An 18,045-nucleotide genomic window follows, 5' to 3' on the forward strand; every position below is an offset into this window, starting at 1 on the left:
AATTCCCTGGTGGCACAGTGGTTAAGCATCCGCCTGCCAATGCAGAGGACAGAGGTTCGAGCCCTGGTCAGGGAAGATCCCACATGCTGTGCAGCAACGAAGCCCGTGCGCCACAACTACTGAGCCTGCGCTCTAGAACCCCCAAGCCACAAGTACTCAGGCCGTGTGCCACAACTACTGAAGCCCGTGCACCTAGAGCCCATGCTCCGCAACGAAAAGCCACCGCAACAAGAAGCCCGCACGCCACAACTAGAGAAAGCCTGTGCAAAGCAACAAAGACCCAACGCAGCCAAAAATAAATAAATTTATTTCAAAAAAAAGAGAGAGAGAAGGTGACAACTGTTACATAAAGCACGAATCTCTAGTGGTCCATAAATATGAATAATTACTATTCTGAACATAACTGAAAGTAATCTGATCTAATGAAACATATTATTTAATTGTTCATATTTGCATAAATTATATGCCATCTTCATAAAGGACTATAACTGGTATTGCTTTCATAAAATCAAACCTCTCCCTTCGCCCTGGGGCCCCCCTTCCTGGTCAGATGGCGGGCAAGATGGCTGGGTGTGCACCGTCCTCGAACCCACAAGCGAGCAGATCCTCCGCGCCTCTCAGGACTCCGGTCCACGCCATGGCGGATTCCGAGCGCCTCTCGGCCCCTGGCTGCTGGGCCGCCTGCTCCAACTTCTCACGCACCCGACAGGGAATTCTCCTGTTTGCTGAAATTATACTGTGCCTGGTGATTCTGATCTGCTTTGATGCCTCGACATCAGGATACTCCTCCTTGTCAGTGATAGAAATGATCTTTGCTACTCTCTTCTTTGTTGTCTACATGTGTGACCTGCACACCAAGATACAGATCATCAACTGGCCTTGGAGTGATTTCTTCCGAACCCTCGTAGCGGTCATCCTCTACCTGATCACCTCCATTGGTGTGCTTGTTGAGAGAGGAAACCACTCCAAAATCGTCGCAGGGGTACTGGGCCTAATCCCTGCATGCCTCTTTGGCTATGATGCCTACATTACCTTCCCCTTGCAGCAGCAAAGACATACAGCAGCCCCTACTGACCCTGCAGATGGCCCAATGTAGGTGAACTCCCTTCATTTCTCTCAGCAACCTGCAAATAACACCGCCATCGAAGTAATTCCTCCCAGCTCACAACTGAGGTAAAAGTGCCTTTATCGAGAAAAATTGTCTTCCAGACTGCCAATCAACTCCTCTGGGTATGGCCACCTTTATGGGTGTGCCTAGGTTCCCCTTCCTTCTGCAGTATCCAAACGGAGACACCAGTTCTGCCTCGACAATGCCCCCACCTAAGCCACAAAATGACGGAAGAGGGTGCCTCAGATTTCAAGACTCCAGGCCCCAGGTTGCAACCCATTCCAAACAACCTCCTCAGTGTCCGTGTGTGTGTGGGGGGGTGGGGGTGGGGGAAGGGGGCTCTGTGGAGGAATAAATAAATAATAAGTAGATTATTAGGGGGAAAAAAAATCAAACCTCTCTAAGTTTCTTATTTTGCCAGATCTCAAATTTTTAAATCCTCAAAATTTTCAGTTTTCTGTTACATGTTGTTAAATCACTTCTAAATACACAAACAGTAAATGGCAAAGTTCTTCAATTTAACTAGACACCACATGCAATCAACCTGCTACGCCTACCAAGAACAGAGCTTCTCAATGGTGAGCTAACTTTCACCCATCCATCCAATCTTCTTCTCCCTTATGTGAAAAGCCCACTGCATAGCCGTTAATTTTCACGTAGAGATTTTGTGAAAGAAGGAAATTATAGCTGTCATGATGGGATGGACAGCAATTACTACCAAGTAAGGTCTATGAAAATGAGGCCAAGGATTGTATCACTGCATACTGGATTCTAAACTCTTTACATGGGAGGGATCCAGGTAGGACAGTAGAATGAGATAAGGCTCCTTAGGTCAATTCTTCATTTAACCTCACAAACTCCGTGTATACATGCATACATATTTATCTTTAGGGCCAAACATACACATAGTTTAATTTCAAAAAGAGAAAATATACCTCATCCTATTTACCTTGCACTTATTTCAAATTTCATTAACAGAAGATCAGGCCTTTCATTTCCTAATAATATAAATATTAAACAGGTACATATTTAAATAACTTTATAAATCAATGTGAATACATGCTCCTGAAAATGCTGAAGATGGAATAAGAATATTGACTGGTACAGAAATAAAAATTAGAAAATAGGAAGTTACTGGCTCTTAATGGATGGCAACAATGCCTCTGAGGGGGAAAACAAAAGACAAGAAGTAGGGAATAGGGGTTCTCAGTATTTGGTCACCTATAAGCAGCAATGCACAGGATAGTACCTAGGAAGCCAGCATTTTGGCTCACTTTCTTACAGTTAAAGATGACTAGCAGGCAAATTAGTAGAACCTGGAAAGTAATAACACAGATTCTCAATTTGACAATTCATTATTATAGATTCCAAAAGTTGACAGTGAACTACAATACGCAGACTATATCTATGAAGAATGAAGAGCAATTTCCTAAGATTTAAGACAGATGCCTGATTCATTTACAAATTCAAAATTTTTATCAATAAGCGGTTATATTCAAGAGCCTATTCATAAAGTACTGTTACAATAAAAACTGTCTTAAACATTTTCTTTTACATAATTTGAATTTCTTCCAGTGGAATCAAGAACATTTTGCAATAATACTCAACTTAAAATCTAAAAAAACCATTATTTTCCTATACGCTTTGTCTTGGATATTATCAACTAAATTCAGGGTTTAATGGGGAACCTTAAATGATTAGCAAATGCTTTAAAATTCCTTATTTATATAGCACAAAATGTATTGTTAAGCAAAATTCAAACCTTTGATTTAAGCCTCAGAAGTTAGCTAAATTGTTCATTGTTCCAAGTAACAATCACAATGTTATTTTATTCAGTATGGTGAATATCTTATGAGAGCATATATTAAAAAGAATGTAAACATCTTGAATACCAACTTATAGAAAGGTATTCATTAGGGTCCCACATTTTACTTTATCATATCTATTATTTATGTGACAAATCACCATTGTATTACATTACACGTGTGAGTCCTTCAAATCAGAGATAGTTATATAACTAACTGTATATATAAGCACAGATTTTTAGGACACTATTGAAATGACTGCTTTTACAGAATAAATATAAACTTTTACAACCCCATGAAATAACACACCAAAAATCAAACCCAACTAAAATAATAATAGTTTAACAGCACAGCTAAGCTTTTTTGATCATTTACCATGTGCCATGAACTTTCCTAGGTAATTTATGTGTATTACCACATTTAGTTCTCTTAATAAACTACAAGGTTATAGTGTTTTGCGTTATCATCTCATTTTACTTGTGAAGAAACTACTGCTCAAAGAGTTGACGGCCACTCAGTATGCAAGAGAAGAACCAGTTCTAGAATCCAGATCTTTGCCTCCAAAGATTATACTCTTCATTATAAACTTTGTTTATATTGCTGTCAAAATATACCAACGCATGACATTAAAAGAAAAAAATTCAATAATTAGATTAAAATAAATACCTATGCTTGTACAGAAATTATGTGTTTGCCCTGGCAAAACACTAAATAAAATTAATACAAACCAGAGAATCGAGCAGTAAAGAAAAATACAACTTTCTCATATAGGGTTATATCTATTAATCACTTCAATCACTCAAAATGTATTCACTTAAAGTCTTCCAAGTCACAGAGATTATTGGAGATGTTGAGGACACACAGTAGGGAACAAAACAAAGTGCCTGCCCTCATGATGCTTATATTTTAATGAATACAAAACTAATAAAAGAAGGAAAAATATTAAGATAATAAATTATAGCAATAGGCTAAAAAGGGAAAACAATTATGTTACCAACTCAACAACTATTCTTAATAAAATCTGTGAAAATACAAGGATTAGAATTATTCTTCCCTATCATGAAGTATATATCTTTGAGCTATTTCATGAGTTTGTAAATTGTATATTACTTGCAGCAATAATTATTGCCTATAAAAAAAAATCAGAAAATAAAATCTGTCCTGTAGAGACACAAATGAAATCCGCCACCCCACCAAAGTCAGTTTTGTAATATTTATAGATTGATTTCATGGACCACACATATCTCCAGTCTTTGAATTCCCCTTTAAATAAATTGCAACATCTTACCTGTACACTAATTAGAGTTAAATAAAATTGCTGACATGTGTTCATTTCATATCTGAGAGTCCCATTTTCCCTTTTAAGAATGTTAGCCTATAAAAGTACTATCATTATTCCCATTTTACAGAAGAGGAAACTGAAACTTGAAAAGGTTAGGTGACTTGGGACTTCCCTGGTTGCACAGTGGTTAAGAATCCGTCTGCCAATGCAGGGGACATGGGTTTGACCCCTGGTCCGGGAAGATCCCACATGTTGTGGAGTAACTAACCCGTGCGCCACAACTACTGAGGCTGCGTGCCACAACTACTGAGCACATGCACCACAACTACCGAAGCCCGCATGCTCTAGGGCCCACGTACCGCAACTACTGAGCCCACGTGCTGCCTACTACTGAAGCCCGCGTGCCTAGAGCCTGTGCTCTGCAACAGGAGAAGCCACTGCAATGAAAAGTAGCCCCAGCTCACTGCAACTACAGAAAGCCTGAGCTTAGCAAAGTAGACCCAACGCAGACAAAAATAAATTTTTTAAAACAAATAAATAAATAAATAAAATATAAATAATAAATAAATAAAACATATTATTAAAGAAAAAAAAGGTTAGGTGACTTGCCCAAGTTTGTACTTGTCCAGCTTTGCTTATTGCACAGCACATTCCCTAAGCCCCTACGCTGTGCTAAGCTAAAATTTAGACTATTTTTTTACTTTCTCTCAAGTATCTTAATGCCAAAAGTACCAAAGAAAACAGAAATACTCTAGAAAAGCTTGTCTTAAAAAACATGGCAGTTGACAGTACCACTATGTAATTTAAATGGCAAACACCATATTCATTGCCCAACCAACCAAACAAATGAGACATTTTTCTCTCCCAGAAGAGATTTGACTTTATTTTTCAGTTCAAATAAATATATTAACAAGACATTTATTTTTAAAAGTTCCTGAAATCTAATTACAAAATAGAATGAAAAGGAATGGAATCAGGGCAAGAATTTTATCCCCTGAATGAAATAAGATCCTGCAACTTGTGGTTTTCCTTACTGAAGCACTTGTTGCTTTGCTCTTAGGCAGGAGAGACAATCTCAAACTGTACCCGTGTTTAATGTCATACTGCAGGACAATGCACCACATTAAGGTTCATAAGTGTAAAAGGTATGCTTTCTTTCATAAAGTGGATAGTTTATGATGTGTAGGTGTAGATTTATACTATACAACCTCAGAGCACACCTTAACTACTGAGACAAAACTAAAAGCATGTTTTACTAACAGTGGCAAAAGAATCCCTTAACACAAGACATAAAATAAGGCTTAAGGACAAAAAGCAGAAAGAAAAGAAGAAGGAAAGAGAAAAGAGGAGGGGGAGATAAGGAAGGAAGAGAGAAAATATAGGTTTTGCTTTACATTAAAGAATCTGACTTAACATAGAAGGATATCACAAACACATTAAAAATATCGTTCAGGAAAACAAAACACTACTTTCTTCACCTTAGTTTAGCTACTAAAATCTCTCACAGTCTTATTCAACAAAGAAAAAGATTATCAAAGAAGGGAGGTGTTAATTCATACTTAAATTTTTCAATTGCAAGGAGAAATTCACAATTTTAATAGTCAACTTTATTTTGTAAGACCTAAGTTACTTAAAATTATTCATTAATCTTAAAATTGGCACTAAAAGGAACCTCCTCTTTAGTGACATAAAGGTTTGGCAAGACTCTGTGTTGTATCACCGTCTGCCACATCCTGCTCTGATATTTATAAATGTAGTTGTGCTATTGACAGTTCTGCAACTGCTCCAGGTGTAAGGCATTAGAAGGGAGAATTCTCTTTGATCACTCCAATGTCGTTTCTTCTCTTTAGATCTAAGCAGTCTGCACTGTTCCCAGATTCCGAGATATATCTACTAAAATGCCTTTTAATCTCTATATAGTTTTTTCAGATGAAATAGGTCACAAAAAGAGATAATCAGAATAATATTTATTCATACAGGAAAGCCACACAGATTAACTGGTTTTTTTTGAAAAAAAGGTCTAAAAAAGAAAACACGAGGCTCTCAATTTTCATCAATTTTCATTTCTAAATACTACGACTTAATTGGAAATGCTACATGGTTCTTAAAATATCAACTTTACAATTCTGGGTTGAACATGTTTCTATTCATTCAAACATAATTGTATAAACTTTATAAAAAAATGTTTTTAGGTACTCAATATACAAAGAGTTTGGGAAAACTTTAAAACACAATTCTGAAAACTGGTTCATTACATGATGTTTGTATAAAAAAAAGAATTAAAGCACCCCTCCCCCCTCCACTCACCCCAGCAGCCATCCTGTATAAAACGTAAAAATACTGGCACAAGACAGTTCTCTCAAAATTTCATTAAAAACAAAACAAAACAAAACAAAACAAAAGCTTGGTTAAAATTTCACTAGAAGTTAAACATAGAGGCTTATCTAACTGTGAGAGAGATGAGAAAAAGAAAGATTGAAGAGTCAATAATGAGAGAACCAGGTGAGGAATTAGAAGTAAGGATATAAGAATTCAAGTGACCAAGAGAAACATTTAATACTTATGTGAAGAAAAGAATCAAATCTATTACTGATGGATTTATATAAATGATTAAGGAAGAAAATTTGTAATTAGGAACATATTTTACTTCCTGAAGAAAAATGGAGGAGAGAGGGCTATTTGGCAAGGAACATATACACATTTAGTAGTTTTCAATAAATGATTTCAATTACAGCAAAGAAAGAAGTACTATTTTATCCCTAAGATCTTTGCTTTAAATGAGAAAGAAAAATCTACTTTATTTAGAAAAAATGGCAGTTATTAAAGTAATAAGAAAATGATTACTCTTTATTATTGAATAGCAAATCATAAAAATCCATATAGCCTCAACACTTTGGAGGATGAGAGGAAGAAGAAATAATTGATTCCAACGATGATCTACTTATACTTCAGGTAACAGACTAAGAAGGCACTTAAAATATTTGATTAGATGCCCAGAACATATGCAAAAATGACTAATTTTTAACAGGTATAGAACATTAGAAAGATCAGTAAATCAATTTGCAGGAAGCTTAATAATGAACTTATATAACTTAAAACAATATAAGAATACCACATGTAGCTGCTCATGAGGCTTCTGAAAAACACGAGTCAGAAAAAAGCATATACTGCCATGGAGCAAAAAGATATCCAAACACCAAAAAAACTGCTGTCCCTCAGAAGCATGAAGGAAAGAGTTGGTTTAATTAGAACTGTATTAAAAATGATGGCTACTTGATTCTCTCTGACAACCTCCAATTCTTCCCAAATTGAAGCAGACTGTAAAAACTGGAGAGAGTATGTGAAATGCTACTCAAATCTAACATATATGGACAAGTCTAAACTGAAGTCCATTAAGGAAGAGAGAGAAATTTCCAGTAAGGAGAGCAATCAGAAGTTTCCAGTTAGAACACCTGGGTTCTAATTCTGATCTGCTTAGTTACCAACCATGGCATTTTTATCTATCTTATATAATCAGAATCCTTTTCATTAAAATGAGATCACATCTTTTTTCCTATCTCACAGGCTGTTATGAGGCTCTGAAGGTTGAGAGAGCATACAATAGTATAAAATAAAGATTGCAAAGAGGTAATACAAATAAGTTAAGTAGGTAAGTTTTTTTTTTTTTAATATTTATTTATTTTTGGCTGTGTTGGGTCTTCGTTGCTGTGCACGGACCTTCTCTAGTTGCGGCAAGTGGGGGCCACTCTTCGTTGCGGTGCGCGGGCTTCTCATTGCAGTGGCCTCTCCTGTTGTAGAGCACGGGCTCTAGGCACGCGGGCCCCAGCAGTTGTGGCACGTGGGCTCAGCAGTTGTGGCTCACGGGCTCTAGAGCGCAGGCTCAGTAGTTATGGCACACGGGCCTAGCTGCTCCGTGGCATGTGGGATCTTCCCGGACCAGGGACCGAACCTGTATCCCCTGCATTGGCAGGCAGACTCCCATCCACTGCACCACCAGGGAAGCCCAAGTAGGTAAGGTTTATGAAAACCAATAGCCCAGCATAAGAACAGAAAACAATAAGGCCACTGGCCTTAAAACAGAGTGACCAACTTTTTAGAATCCCAACACAGGAACAAATATAACAGACCAAAAAATACATATATAATGATAATTATGGAGCAACTTGATGGAGTATGCAGCTCCAAACTCTTTCCAGAGAAGCATTAAAACAAAAATAAACAAACAAAACCCTATCAAGTACACCAACATATGTACTGTAGGTACTGCAGAAAAGAGAAAGGAGCAGAAAAAAATATTTGAAGACATATGGCCAAAAAATTCCCAAACTGATGAAATACATGAAAGTACACATCCAAGAAGCTCAATGAACTCCAAGGAGAATAAACCCAAAGAGATTCACACCAAGACTTGACTAAATTATCAAAAGATAGAGAAAGAATCTTAAAAGCTGAGAGAAGCAATTTGTCAAGAATAAGGGGTCCTCGATAATATAAATAATATTTCTAGAGCTTCCCTGGTGGCGCAGTGGTTAAGAATTCGCCTGCCAATGCAGGGGACATGGGTTCAAGCCCTGGTCCGGGAAGATCCCACATGCGACGGAGCAACTAAGCCCGTGCGCCACAACTACTGAAGCCCACATGCCACAACTACCGAAGCCCATGTGCCTAGAGCCCGTGTTCCGCAATGAGAAGCCACCACAGTGAGAAGCCCCCGCACCGCAATGAACAGTAGCCCCCACTCGCTGCAACTAGAGAAAGCCCGTGCACAGCAACGAAGACCCAATGCAGCCAAAAATAATAAATAAATAAATAAATAAATAAGCAAGCAAGCAAGCTGATTTCTCATCAGAAACCATGGAAGCCAGAAGGCAACGCTATGACATATTTCAAGTAATAAAAGAACTATCAACCAAGAATTCTACATCTGGCAAAACTATCCTTTAAGAGTAAAGGATAGGGAGTTCCCTGGTGGCCTAGTGGTTAGGATTCCAGGCTTTCACTGCTGTGGCCCAGGTTCAATCCCTGGTTGGGGACCTGAGATCCCACAAGTTGTGCAGCACAGCAAATACATAAATAAATAAGAATAAAGGATAAATTAAGACATTCCCAGATAAACACAAAAGCTTAAGGAGGTTGTTAATAGTAACCTGCCCTACAAGAAATGCTAAAAGGAGTCCTACAGACTGAAATGAAAGGACACTAGAGAGTAACCTAAAAACATAACAAGAAATAAAGAACAGTGATGAAGGTAACTACATAGGAAAATATAAAAGCCAGTATTGTATATATGTGCTACATCTTCTTTATCCATTCATCTGTTGATGGACACTTAGGTTGCTTCCACGTCCTGGTTATTGTAAACAGAGCTGCAATGAACATTTTGGTACATGACTCTTTTTGAATTATGGTTTTCTCAGGGTATATGCCCAGTAGTGGGATTGCTGGGTCATATGGTAGTTCTATTTTTAGTTTTTTAAGGAACCTCCATACTGTTCTCCATAGTGGCTGAACAGAGTGAAGTAAGTCAGAAAGAGAAAAACAAATACCATATGCTAACACATATATATGGAATCTTAAAAAAAAAAAAAAAAAAAAGGTCATGAAGAACCTAGAAGCAAGACGGGAATAAAGACACAGACCTACTAGAGAATGGACTTGAGGATATGGGGAGGAGGAAGGGTAAGCTGGGACAAAGTGAGAGAGTGGCACGGGCATATATACACTACCAAACGTAAAATAGATAGCTAGTGGGAAGCAGCCGCATAGCACAGGGAGATCAGCTCGGTGCTTTGTGACCACCTAGAGGGGTGGGATAGGGAGGGTGGGAGACGCAAGAGGGAAGAGATACGGGGACATATGTATATGTATAACTGATTCATTTTGTTATAAAGCAGAAACTAACACACCATTGTAAAGCAATTATACTCCAATAAAGATGTTAAAAAAAAAAAACAACTTGATGTGCCTTTAAAATGGCCAAGTAGTCCCTGAAGAAGAAAATAAATGAAGAATTCTAAGGCAAAAAAAAAAAAAAAGCCAGTATTACCACACTTTTGGTCTGCAACTCCTCTTTTATTCCTAGAGGATTTAAAAGGTAAAATGAATTATACAATAATTATAAATCTGTGTTAATGAGCACACAATGTATAAAGATATAATCAGGGACAACAACAATATAAAGGGGGAGGATGGAGATATAAAGGGGCACAGTGTTTATGCCATTGAAACTAAGTTGGTACTATTCAAACTAGATTGTTATAAGTTTAGAATGTTAATTGTAATCCTCAAATTAACCAATAAAATAACTAAAACACATACAAAAAAGTAAAGAAGATGGGAATCAAAATGGTATACTACCAAAAATAAAAAATATAAACAAATGAGTACTTGTCATGGACTGTGTCCTCCCAAAATTCGTATGTTGAAGCCCTAACCTCCAAGATTTCAGAATGCAACTATATTTGGAGATTGGAGCTTTAAAGGAGTCATTAAGTTAAAATGAGGCATTTATGTTAGGCCCTAATCCAATCTGACTGGTGTCTTTATAAGAATTAATAGGAACACACAGAGAGACACGAAGGGTATGCACAGAAGGACAAATATTTGAAGAAGCAGCAAGAGAAGAAAGGACCCTGAAGAAACCAAAGTAGCCAACACCTTGATCTTAGACTTCTAAGCTTCCTTGATCTGTGAGAAAATTAATTTCCCTTGTTTAAGCCACCCAGTCCATGGTTATTATGGCAGCCTGAGCAAACCTATACAGTACTTAATTGAAATTATATACTATTCTGTATTATTTCCTTTTCTGTTACATAAGTGCGATTATTTAAATGAAACAACATGAATAATTAACAAGTGGCAATTAGTAATAATTAAAAGAAGGACTAACTAAACAGTATATGTATGGGAAAATATAACAATCATTTCTTTTGTTTAAATAAATATAGCAACTTATTTTAACTTTTTTAAGCTATTACGTATTTAAATTTCTATAGGCCATATTGTATGTTCTTAACGTACATAAATATAAGATTTTTAAAAAGAAGAGTAAGTACAGTTGGATTAAACAGATGTTACCAAAATTTAGAAAAAAAATAACAATGATGTGTTCCTTTTTGTCCCATGAAATAAAAGAATATTTTAACTCTGTGTGTTTCCTTTCCAATAATACTTCTCTGAACTGATTAAAACCATAGGACACCTTCTTTAATGTGTGGTAAAACTGAATACAGTTAAAAGTAAATTTCACTTTGACTTATGGCTCTGCTGTTATCTCCACATTCTTGGTGTCAGTCCAACGTGATGACATCAAGCTAAATATTCTTTCAACAAAAGCATTTGAGCGTGGAATACTTAGGATTTTATTTACTAGCAATAGCAGGCATTTAGATATACAAGAATTAGTTTCTAGCTCTACAAAATATTCATCTACCTTGAATCTATCTAAATGCTTGTTGTGGTATTCCAACTGCTTATTCAATCATGTCCTTTGCATTTATAGATTCATTACATATACTATCCATGCCTAAAATGAACATTATTTCAAAACACTCCAAACTACAATGGTGATTGCAATTTCTGTTATCAAAGTTGGATTCCAAGTAACTTACAGTTTTAGTTAAGACACTGAGAAAGCCCTATTTAAGTTGGCTGCCCTTCTATAGTAAACTTTTCCCCCTCTTGAGATATAAAGCAGTCATATTACACAAAAATGAGTCATTTGTTTGTTGTATGAGTTTTTCCTAGCCTCCTTATGGCCTCTTCAAATATCATCAAACACTTTTGGAGAAATGGCATATAAATTTTTGTTTTACTGTAATCTTTCTCTGCATTCTCATCTTCAATGTATTGCCACATTAGATAAGGACATTCTTCTTGTCTCACATTCTAAAAATATTATACTGCAGGACATATTTTCTAGGTCCAGCAACAATTATAGCCATCTTTTAGGCACATGTCCAAGGAGGCCATCTCCTTCCATTTTTTTTAAGTCAAAAATCACATTAAGTGCATCTGTACTTTTAAAAAAAACAGAAAAGTGACCAAAAACGTTCACTATGAAAGCATCAATATCATGGGTAAGCAAATCACATCCCTTTTTTTAGCAGTGCTGTATACAAGGTGTGCAGGATATTTAGAAGATAAAATCTTTATTTTCATTAATAAGTTTACACTGAATAGAATTTGTCAAAATTTAAATTTGCACTGTCAAATATGTAGGTGAGAAAAGTCTAGAAATTATATTGGACATGATATCAACAATACTGTTTTATGTTGCCTGTGGTTTCATTAAAATCTTCAAAAACATGTTTTAACAAATTAAATTATCTAAGAGCTTATGGGAAGATTTTCTTGTTGACATGATTTGTCACATCACTTGATATATCAAAGTATGATTGTTGGTAAGATCTGACAGAATGAGCTCTATATTGTCAATGTTAACCTTTACTCTTCATATGACTTCCACTTCTTCTTTCACAGAGGTGATGATTTTTGCCAAGTAACATTCTCTTTCAATGTTTCAGCATATTTTTCCATAGCTACCATTAGAGTTATTGTTGTTAAACTACCGAACAAGGAAAAATCGATCTAAACCTAGTGTGATGTGGGGAAATTATCTTAAAGCCCTGGTAGACTCCAAGTATCAATACATATATAAGCAAACTATCCCAGAGGACACAGAACGGAAAGGGCCTACCAACCAAATTAAGATGCTTAAATCACAGATGTATCCATTTAAAACACACAAGAAGCAAGGGAGAGAGTTGGAGTAAGTTAACACACAGGGTGCAAACAAGTATAAGGACCACATTGCCTGAATGTTCAAACATCATCTGCTTTTCACCTCATCTGCCTTCCCTGATGATGATGGTATCATTATGAGAACAGGGCCACAGTTTGAGCAAGGGGGCCACAGACAGGAGTCCCTGGGAGATATTAAAAATCAGGAACACTTTGGAAAAGAGCCTGAACAGTCATGGCTTTATTTGCCTTTCCTGGGTTATATGCATGTGGAGGTTAGAATGAGAACATAGTAAGTTTCACTAATGAGTGATCTTTGGAGAGGTGAGCCTAGTGGTATATGATCATAATACGGTCTTTCCATCTCTTTGTATGTATCACTAATACTCTTGTTTGTTACAACACAGTTTTGCTTTATTCTGTCTTTAGCAGTCTTACAGGTTACAAACTTACTTGCTATTTATATTTAACAAATTGTATCAACTTTGCCCATTTCCCAAGCTACTTGTTTATTTACTATCTATACTTAAAATATCCTATGAGCTTTGCCTCAATCTTAAAAGCTACCAGGTTACTATCTATGAATTTCATCTATCTTGTTATTCTTCTTGTCTTTACAGAAGAACTGAATTATTTTCAAAATACCTGTAACAAAAAACACATATTACAGATGGTACATGCTAACGAAAAACATATAGAAGTAAGTGGTTTATGGGGACTTCCCTGGTGGTCCAGCGGTTAAGAGTTTGCCTTCCAATGCAGGGGGTGCAGGTTCGATCCCTGGTCTGGGAGCTAAGATCCCACATGCCTCGCGGCCAATAAGCCAAAACATAAAACAGAAGCAATACTGTAACAAATTCAGCAAAAAATGGTCCACATCAAAAAAAAAAAATCTTAAAAAAAATGGTTTATGAATACTTCGATGATGATTGAATTCTTACTCTTATCCTTGGCCCTAATTTTAGATCTACAGTTCACAGCACCTAGCATACATTCAGTTAGTGTAGCTACACTGAACTGGTATTTGTTGTCCAGTATTTGCTTCTTCAGTAACCTAGAGTGATAGAGAAAATGGAAGACTGTAATCCAGTTGTTCTCAGAGGTGAAGGAGACACAAATGAATAAGAAAAGAACACAAAAGCCCAAAATCAACCAATCAAGTGCATTAACAGAAAACAAAAACCAGAACCTTCCTGGATGGGCTGTCCCTGGCGAGACTTTTTAAACAGCATAAAGCTCAACCTCATTCATTCACCACAATAGATTCAAGCAAGATTATATCAAGATTGTTCACTCTAAGGCTCTAAATATTTTATCACATTTTACTTAAAATTTAGATAGCATAGCTTATGTTACCAGCTACTACGTAGCACAATGACTAGCACATAGCAGATGCCCAATAAATATCTGCTTTATGTACAAAGGAATCAGTTCTTCCTATTAATAACTGCCAAGGAAAATCTTAAGAATTCTCCTTCTAAAGAAAAGTACTTCTAAAGGAATGTTTTTCAAAACTCTGTGGTTATCCTAGTCATAAATTATAACTGGGCAATTATGTAGTTGAATCATCAATCAGATGGAAAGGAAAAGCCCTCTCAAAATAGTAGGGGAACTAAAAACCCAAACAAGATGTTCAACTGAAGACTAGATTGAAATAAGTATTTTTAAGTGAATGAGAGCCAAAAATCTGGTTGTTCTGTCCATGAATGGGTAAATTTACATTCTGTTAAGATGAAGAAAATTCAGAAAAATGGGGGGAAAAAAGCCCTTTCCAAACTTTCCAAACTTTCTTTTGAAAACTAGGATAGGGACTTCCCTGGTGGTGCAGTGGTTAAGAGTTTGCCTGCCAATGCAGGGGACACGAGTTCGAGCCCTGGTCGGGGAAGATCCCACATGCCACAGAGCAACTAAGCCCGTGCTCCACAACTGCTGAGCCAGCACTCTAGAGCCCGCGAGCCACAATTGCTGAGCCCACGTGCCACAACTACTGAAGCCCGTATGCCTAGAGCCCGTGCTCTGCAACAAGAGAAGTCACTGCAATGAAAAGCCCGCGCACTGCAATGAAGAGTAGCCCCCGCTCACTGCAACTAGAGAAAGCCCATGCACCGCAACTGGAGAAAGCCTGCGCGCAGCAATGAAGACCAACACAGACAAAAATAATTAATTAATTAATTAAAACAAAAAGAAGCATAATTTTTTTAAGCATTCATTATCTCATAAATCCTTACAACTTCCACCTGCAATAAGCATTAACCTCCATTTACAGGTGAAAGGGCCATAAAAGTTGCTCATGCTTTCATAGCCAATAAAGTGACAAAGCTTGAACTCAAACCCAGTTCTAATGTACTCCCATGGCCCCAAGAGCAAGCCCATGCTTTTGACTTGTTATGTCACCTCACTGATAATTGAATAAACAAATGAAATCCGTAACTTGAATCAAGTTGTTATCACTCCCTTTTGAAGCATTTCTAGAATCTACTTTTGATTTATTTTTTAAATGTAGTAAGACATACAAAATTTACCTTTTTAATCAGTTTAAAGCATACAGTACATTCGCATTGTTGTAAAACCATCACCACTATTTATCTCTACAACTCTTTTCATCTTGTAAAAGTGAAACGCTATGCCCATTAAGCAATAACTCTTCATTTCCCCTTCCCACAACTCCTGGCAACCACCATTCTACTCCCCATCTCTATGAATTTGACTAACCTAGGTACCTCCTATAACTGGAATCATCATCATTAGTCCTTCTGTGACTGGGTTATTTCACTTAGTATATATGCTCAAGATTCACCCATACTGTCGTATGTGGTAGAATTTCCTTATTTTTAAGGTTGAAAAATATACCATTGTGTGCATATACCACATTTTGTTTATCCATTCATTCACTGAAGGACATTTGGGTTGCTTCCACATTTTAGCTATTGTGAATATAATGCTGCTATGAACATGGGTTTACACATATGTCTTCCACACCCTGCTGTCAATTCTTTTGGGTATATAACTTGTCTTAGTCTGCCCAGGCTGCCATAACAAAATATTATAGACTGGATGGCTTGAACAACAACAAAAATTTTTTTTGGAGGCTGGAAAATCCAAGATTAAGATACAGTTGATTTGGTTCCTGGAGAACCGAACGCTCCCCCTACCACCCCACCCCCACACGAGGACACAGTGAGAGGAAGGCAGCCATCTACAAGCCAGGAAGGCAGCCATCTACAAGCCAGGAAGGCAGCCATCTACAAGCCAGGAAGGCAGCCATCTACAAGCCAGGAAGGCAGCCATCTACAAGCCAGGAAGGCAGCCATCTACAAGCCAGGAAGCACCTTCATCTTAGATGGCACCAGCCTCCAAAACTGTAATAAAATAAATTTCTGTTGTTGAAGCTAACCAGTCAGTGGTATTTTGTTACGGCAGCCTGAGAAAACTAATACACAAGTAAACTGTCTTTTTTCCATTAACCTGAGCTCTCAAAGTGACCACCAGAATGTTAAACAAACAAACAAACAAAATCAGCTGACAAATACAAAGACCTCATCTCCTCAGGCCACTGCACACAATATTTTACAACCTACAATATTTTAATACTATGATTAAATTTGAGCTTTGGAAGTATGCAGGATAATTAGAGTGTATGTCTAAATCTAATAAAACTTAGTTCAAAAAACCAGAAATTGTTCAACCTTTGTCAATTTTCCACTTCTCTGGCCCATAATTAAAACTCAAAGGGAAAGCATTAATCAATAAAACAATCAAAATGACCTGAGTCCCTCAGAGTTGACCTTTGACGGCAGTTAGTGGGATTTTGAGCTAGTTTACAAATCGTAGAGGTAAGAACCAGAAGTTTGTAAAGCTTTTTCATGTCCTTCATAATTGGAACTTTAAATAGAACACTAACACTCCCACTTAAAATTAGGTCACACTGGTAACTTGTAGAGTATATGTCAAAATGAGTTTATCCAACTACCCTCTGGAAGACGTATATAGATAGAGACACAGATACCTAAATTTACACATACATACATACAACTATGTAGATATACAGGTATATATGTATTTATATATACAACACGAAAACTTATAGTATCTTGTTGTAAGAATGTCCATTCTAAGTATTATATGAAATGCAGAAGCCATAAAGTTTAACTATATTAAAAAAAACTAAGAACTTTGGCAAAGTAAAAGACATGATAAGCAGGGTTAAAGTACAAATGACAAATAAGGAATACTTCCAATTTATAGAATAAAAAAGAATACTATCTATAAAATATGCAGAATTTCTACAAATCAATAACATGAAATATAAAATAATAATCAAAGGATTCCACAAGAAATTAAGAAGAAATGTAAATGAATAATAAACATTCAAAACCAACAAAAATATTCTATAGCAACAAAATATAGATTGGAATAATTATGCACAATGACCAAAAGTCTAGAATCATTCTGAATCCATTTCTTTACCACCTTTAAAATAATTAACCAACCTGGGCCACTTTAATTGAATTCTGGGTAGAGCCACCAGCATGATATTCAACTTTGAATTTTTTTACAAGTTCATCAAACCTAAAAGGAAATCACAGTAGAAAAAATAAGTTAGCATTTGTCAGTTGTCACAATGCAAATTTTTCTGATTAGAAGTTCGTTAAATCACATTTAGTGAAACTTTTGGAACTACATAATAATGTTGAATAAATGAATTAAAATGTTGTATAAAAAACAACTTTGCTAAATTTCCATACTTAAGAAATTCTTTCCACAAGTGTACAACTATAAGAATTTAAAATATATAGGCTGACCAGAATTAGCCATTAAACTCAACAGAAGGTAAAAATAAAACTTTATAAATTATTATTTATAAGCAATGCATATCTTCCTATATTAAGTGTTGAACTCTAAAATCCTTACAAATGTATATTCTAATAAGTTCTAAAAGTTTTAGATATCATAAAGGCTATTGGTTTATAACTTAAAGAATTGGGAAATTACATTGGGTTGTATGATTCTAGGAAAGTTGCTTAGTGACACAATTTCTGTATCTGCCAAATATAGGGGCAGAGAGAGACAAACTAAACCTTTGATACTTCATTACTTTGGCATCTGAT

General features: G+C 36.3%; 2 protein-coding genes across 8 annotated transcripts in view; one reads left to right on the forward strand and one right to left on the reverse strand.

Annotated features, from left to right (window-relative positions):
* ADK (adenosine kinase) overlaps window positions 1-18,045 on the reverse strand; it is a 506,491-nt gene that overhangs the window by 288,296 nt on the left and 200,150 nt on the right. For all 7 annotated transcript variants that reach the window (XM_057530669.1, XM_057530671.1, XM_007166572.3 and 4 more), the window contains one exon: window positions 17,428-17,506. In XM_057530669.1, the coding sequence (XP_057386652.1) occupies window positions 17,428-17,506 (79 nt within the window). The remainder of the gene's footprint in view (window positions 1-17,427; window positions 17,507-18,045) is intronic.
* Window positions 605-1,354, forward strand: LOC103003047 (proteolipid protein 2). Its single transcript, XM_028168518.2, has one exon. The coding sequence runs from the start codon at window positions 638-640 to the stop codon at window positions 1,094-1,096; it is 459 nt and encodes a 152-aa protein (XP_028024319.2). The 5' UTR covers window positions 605-637; the 3' UTR covers window positions 1,097-1,354.

Source organism: Balaenoptera acutorostrata, chromosome 16 (genome assembly GCF_949987535.1).
Source record: "Balaenoptera acutorostrata chromosome 16, mBalAcu1.1, whole genome shotgun sequence".
NCBI classification, from domain to species: Eukaryota; Metazoa; Chordata; class Mammalia; order Artiodactyla; family Balaenopteridae; genus Balaenoptera; species Balaenoptera acutorostrata.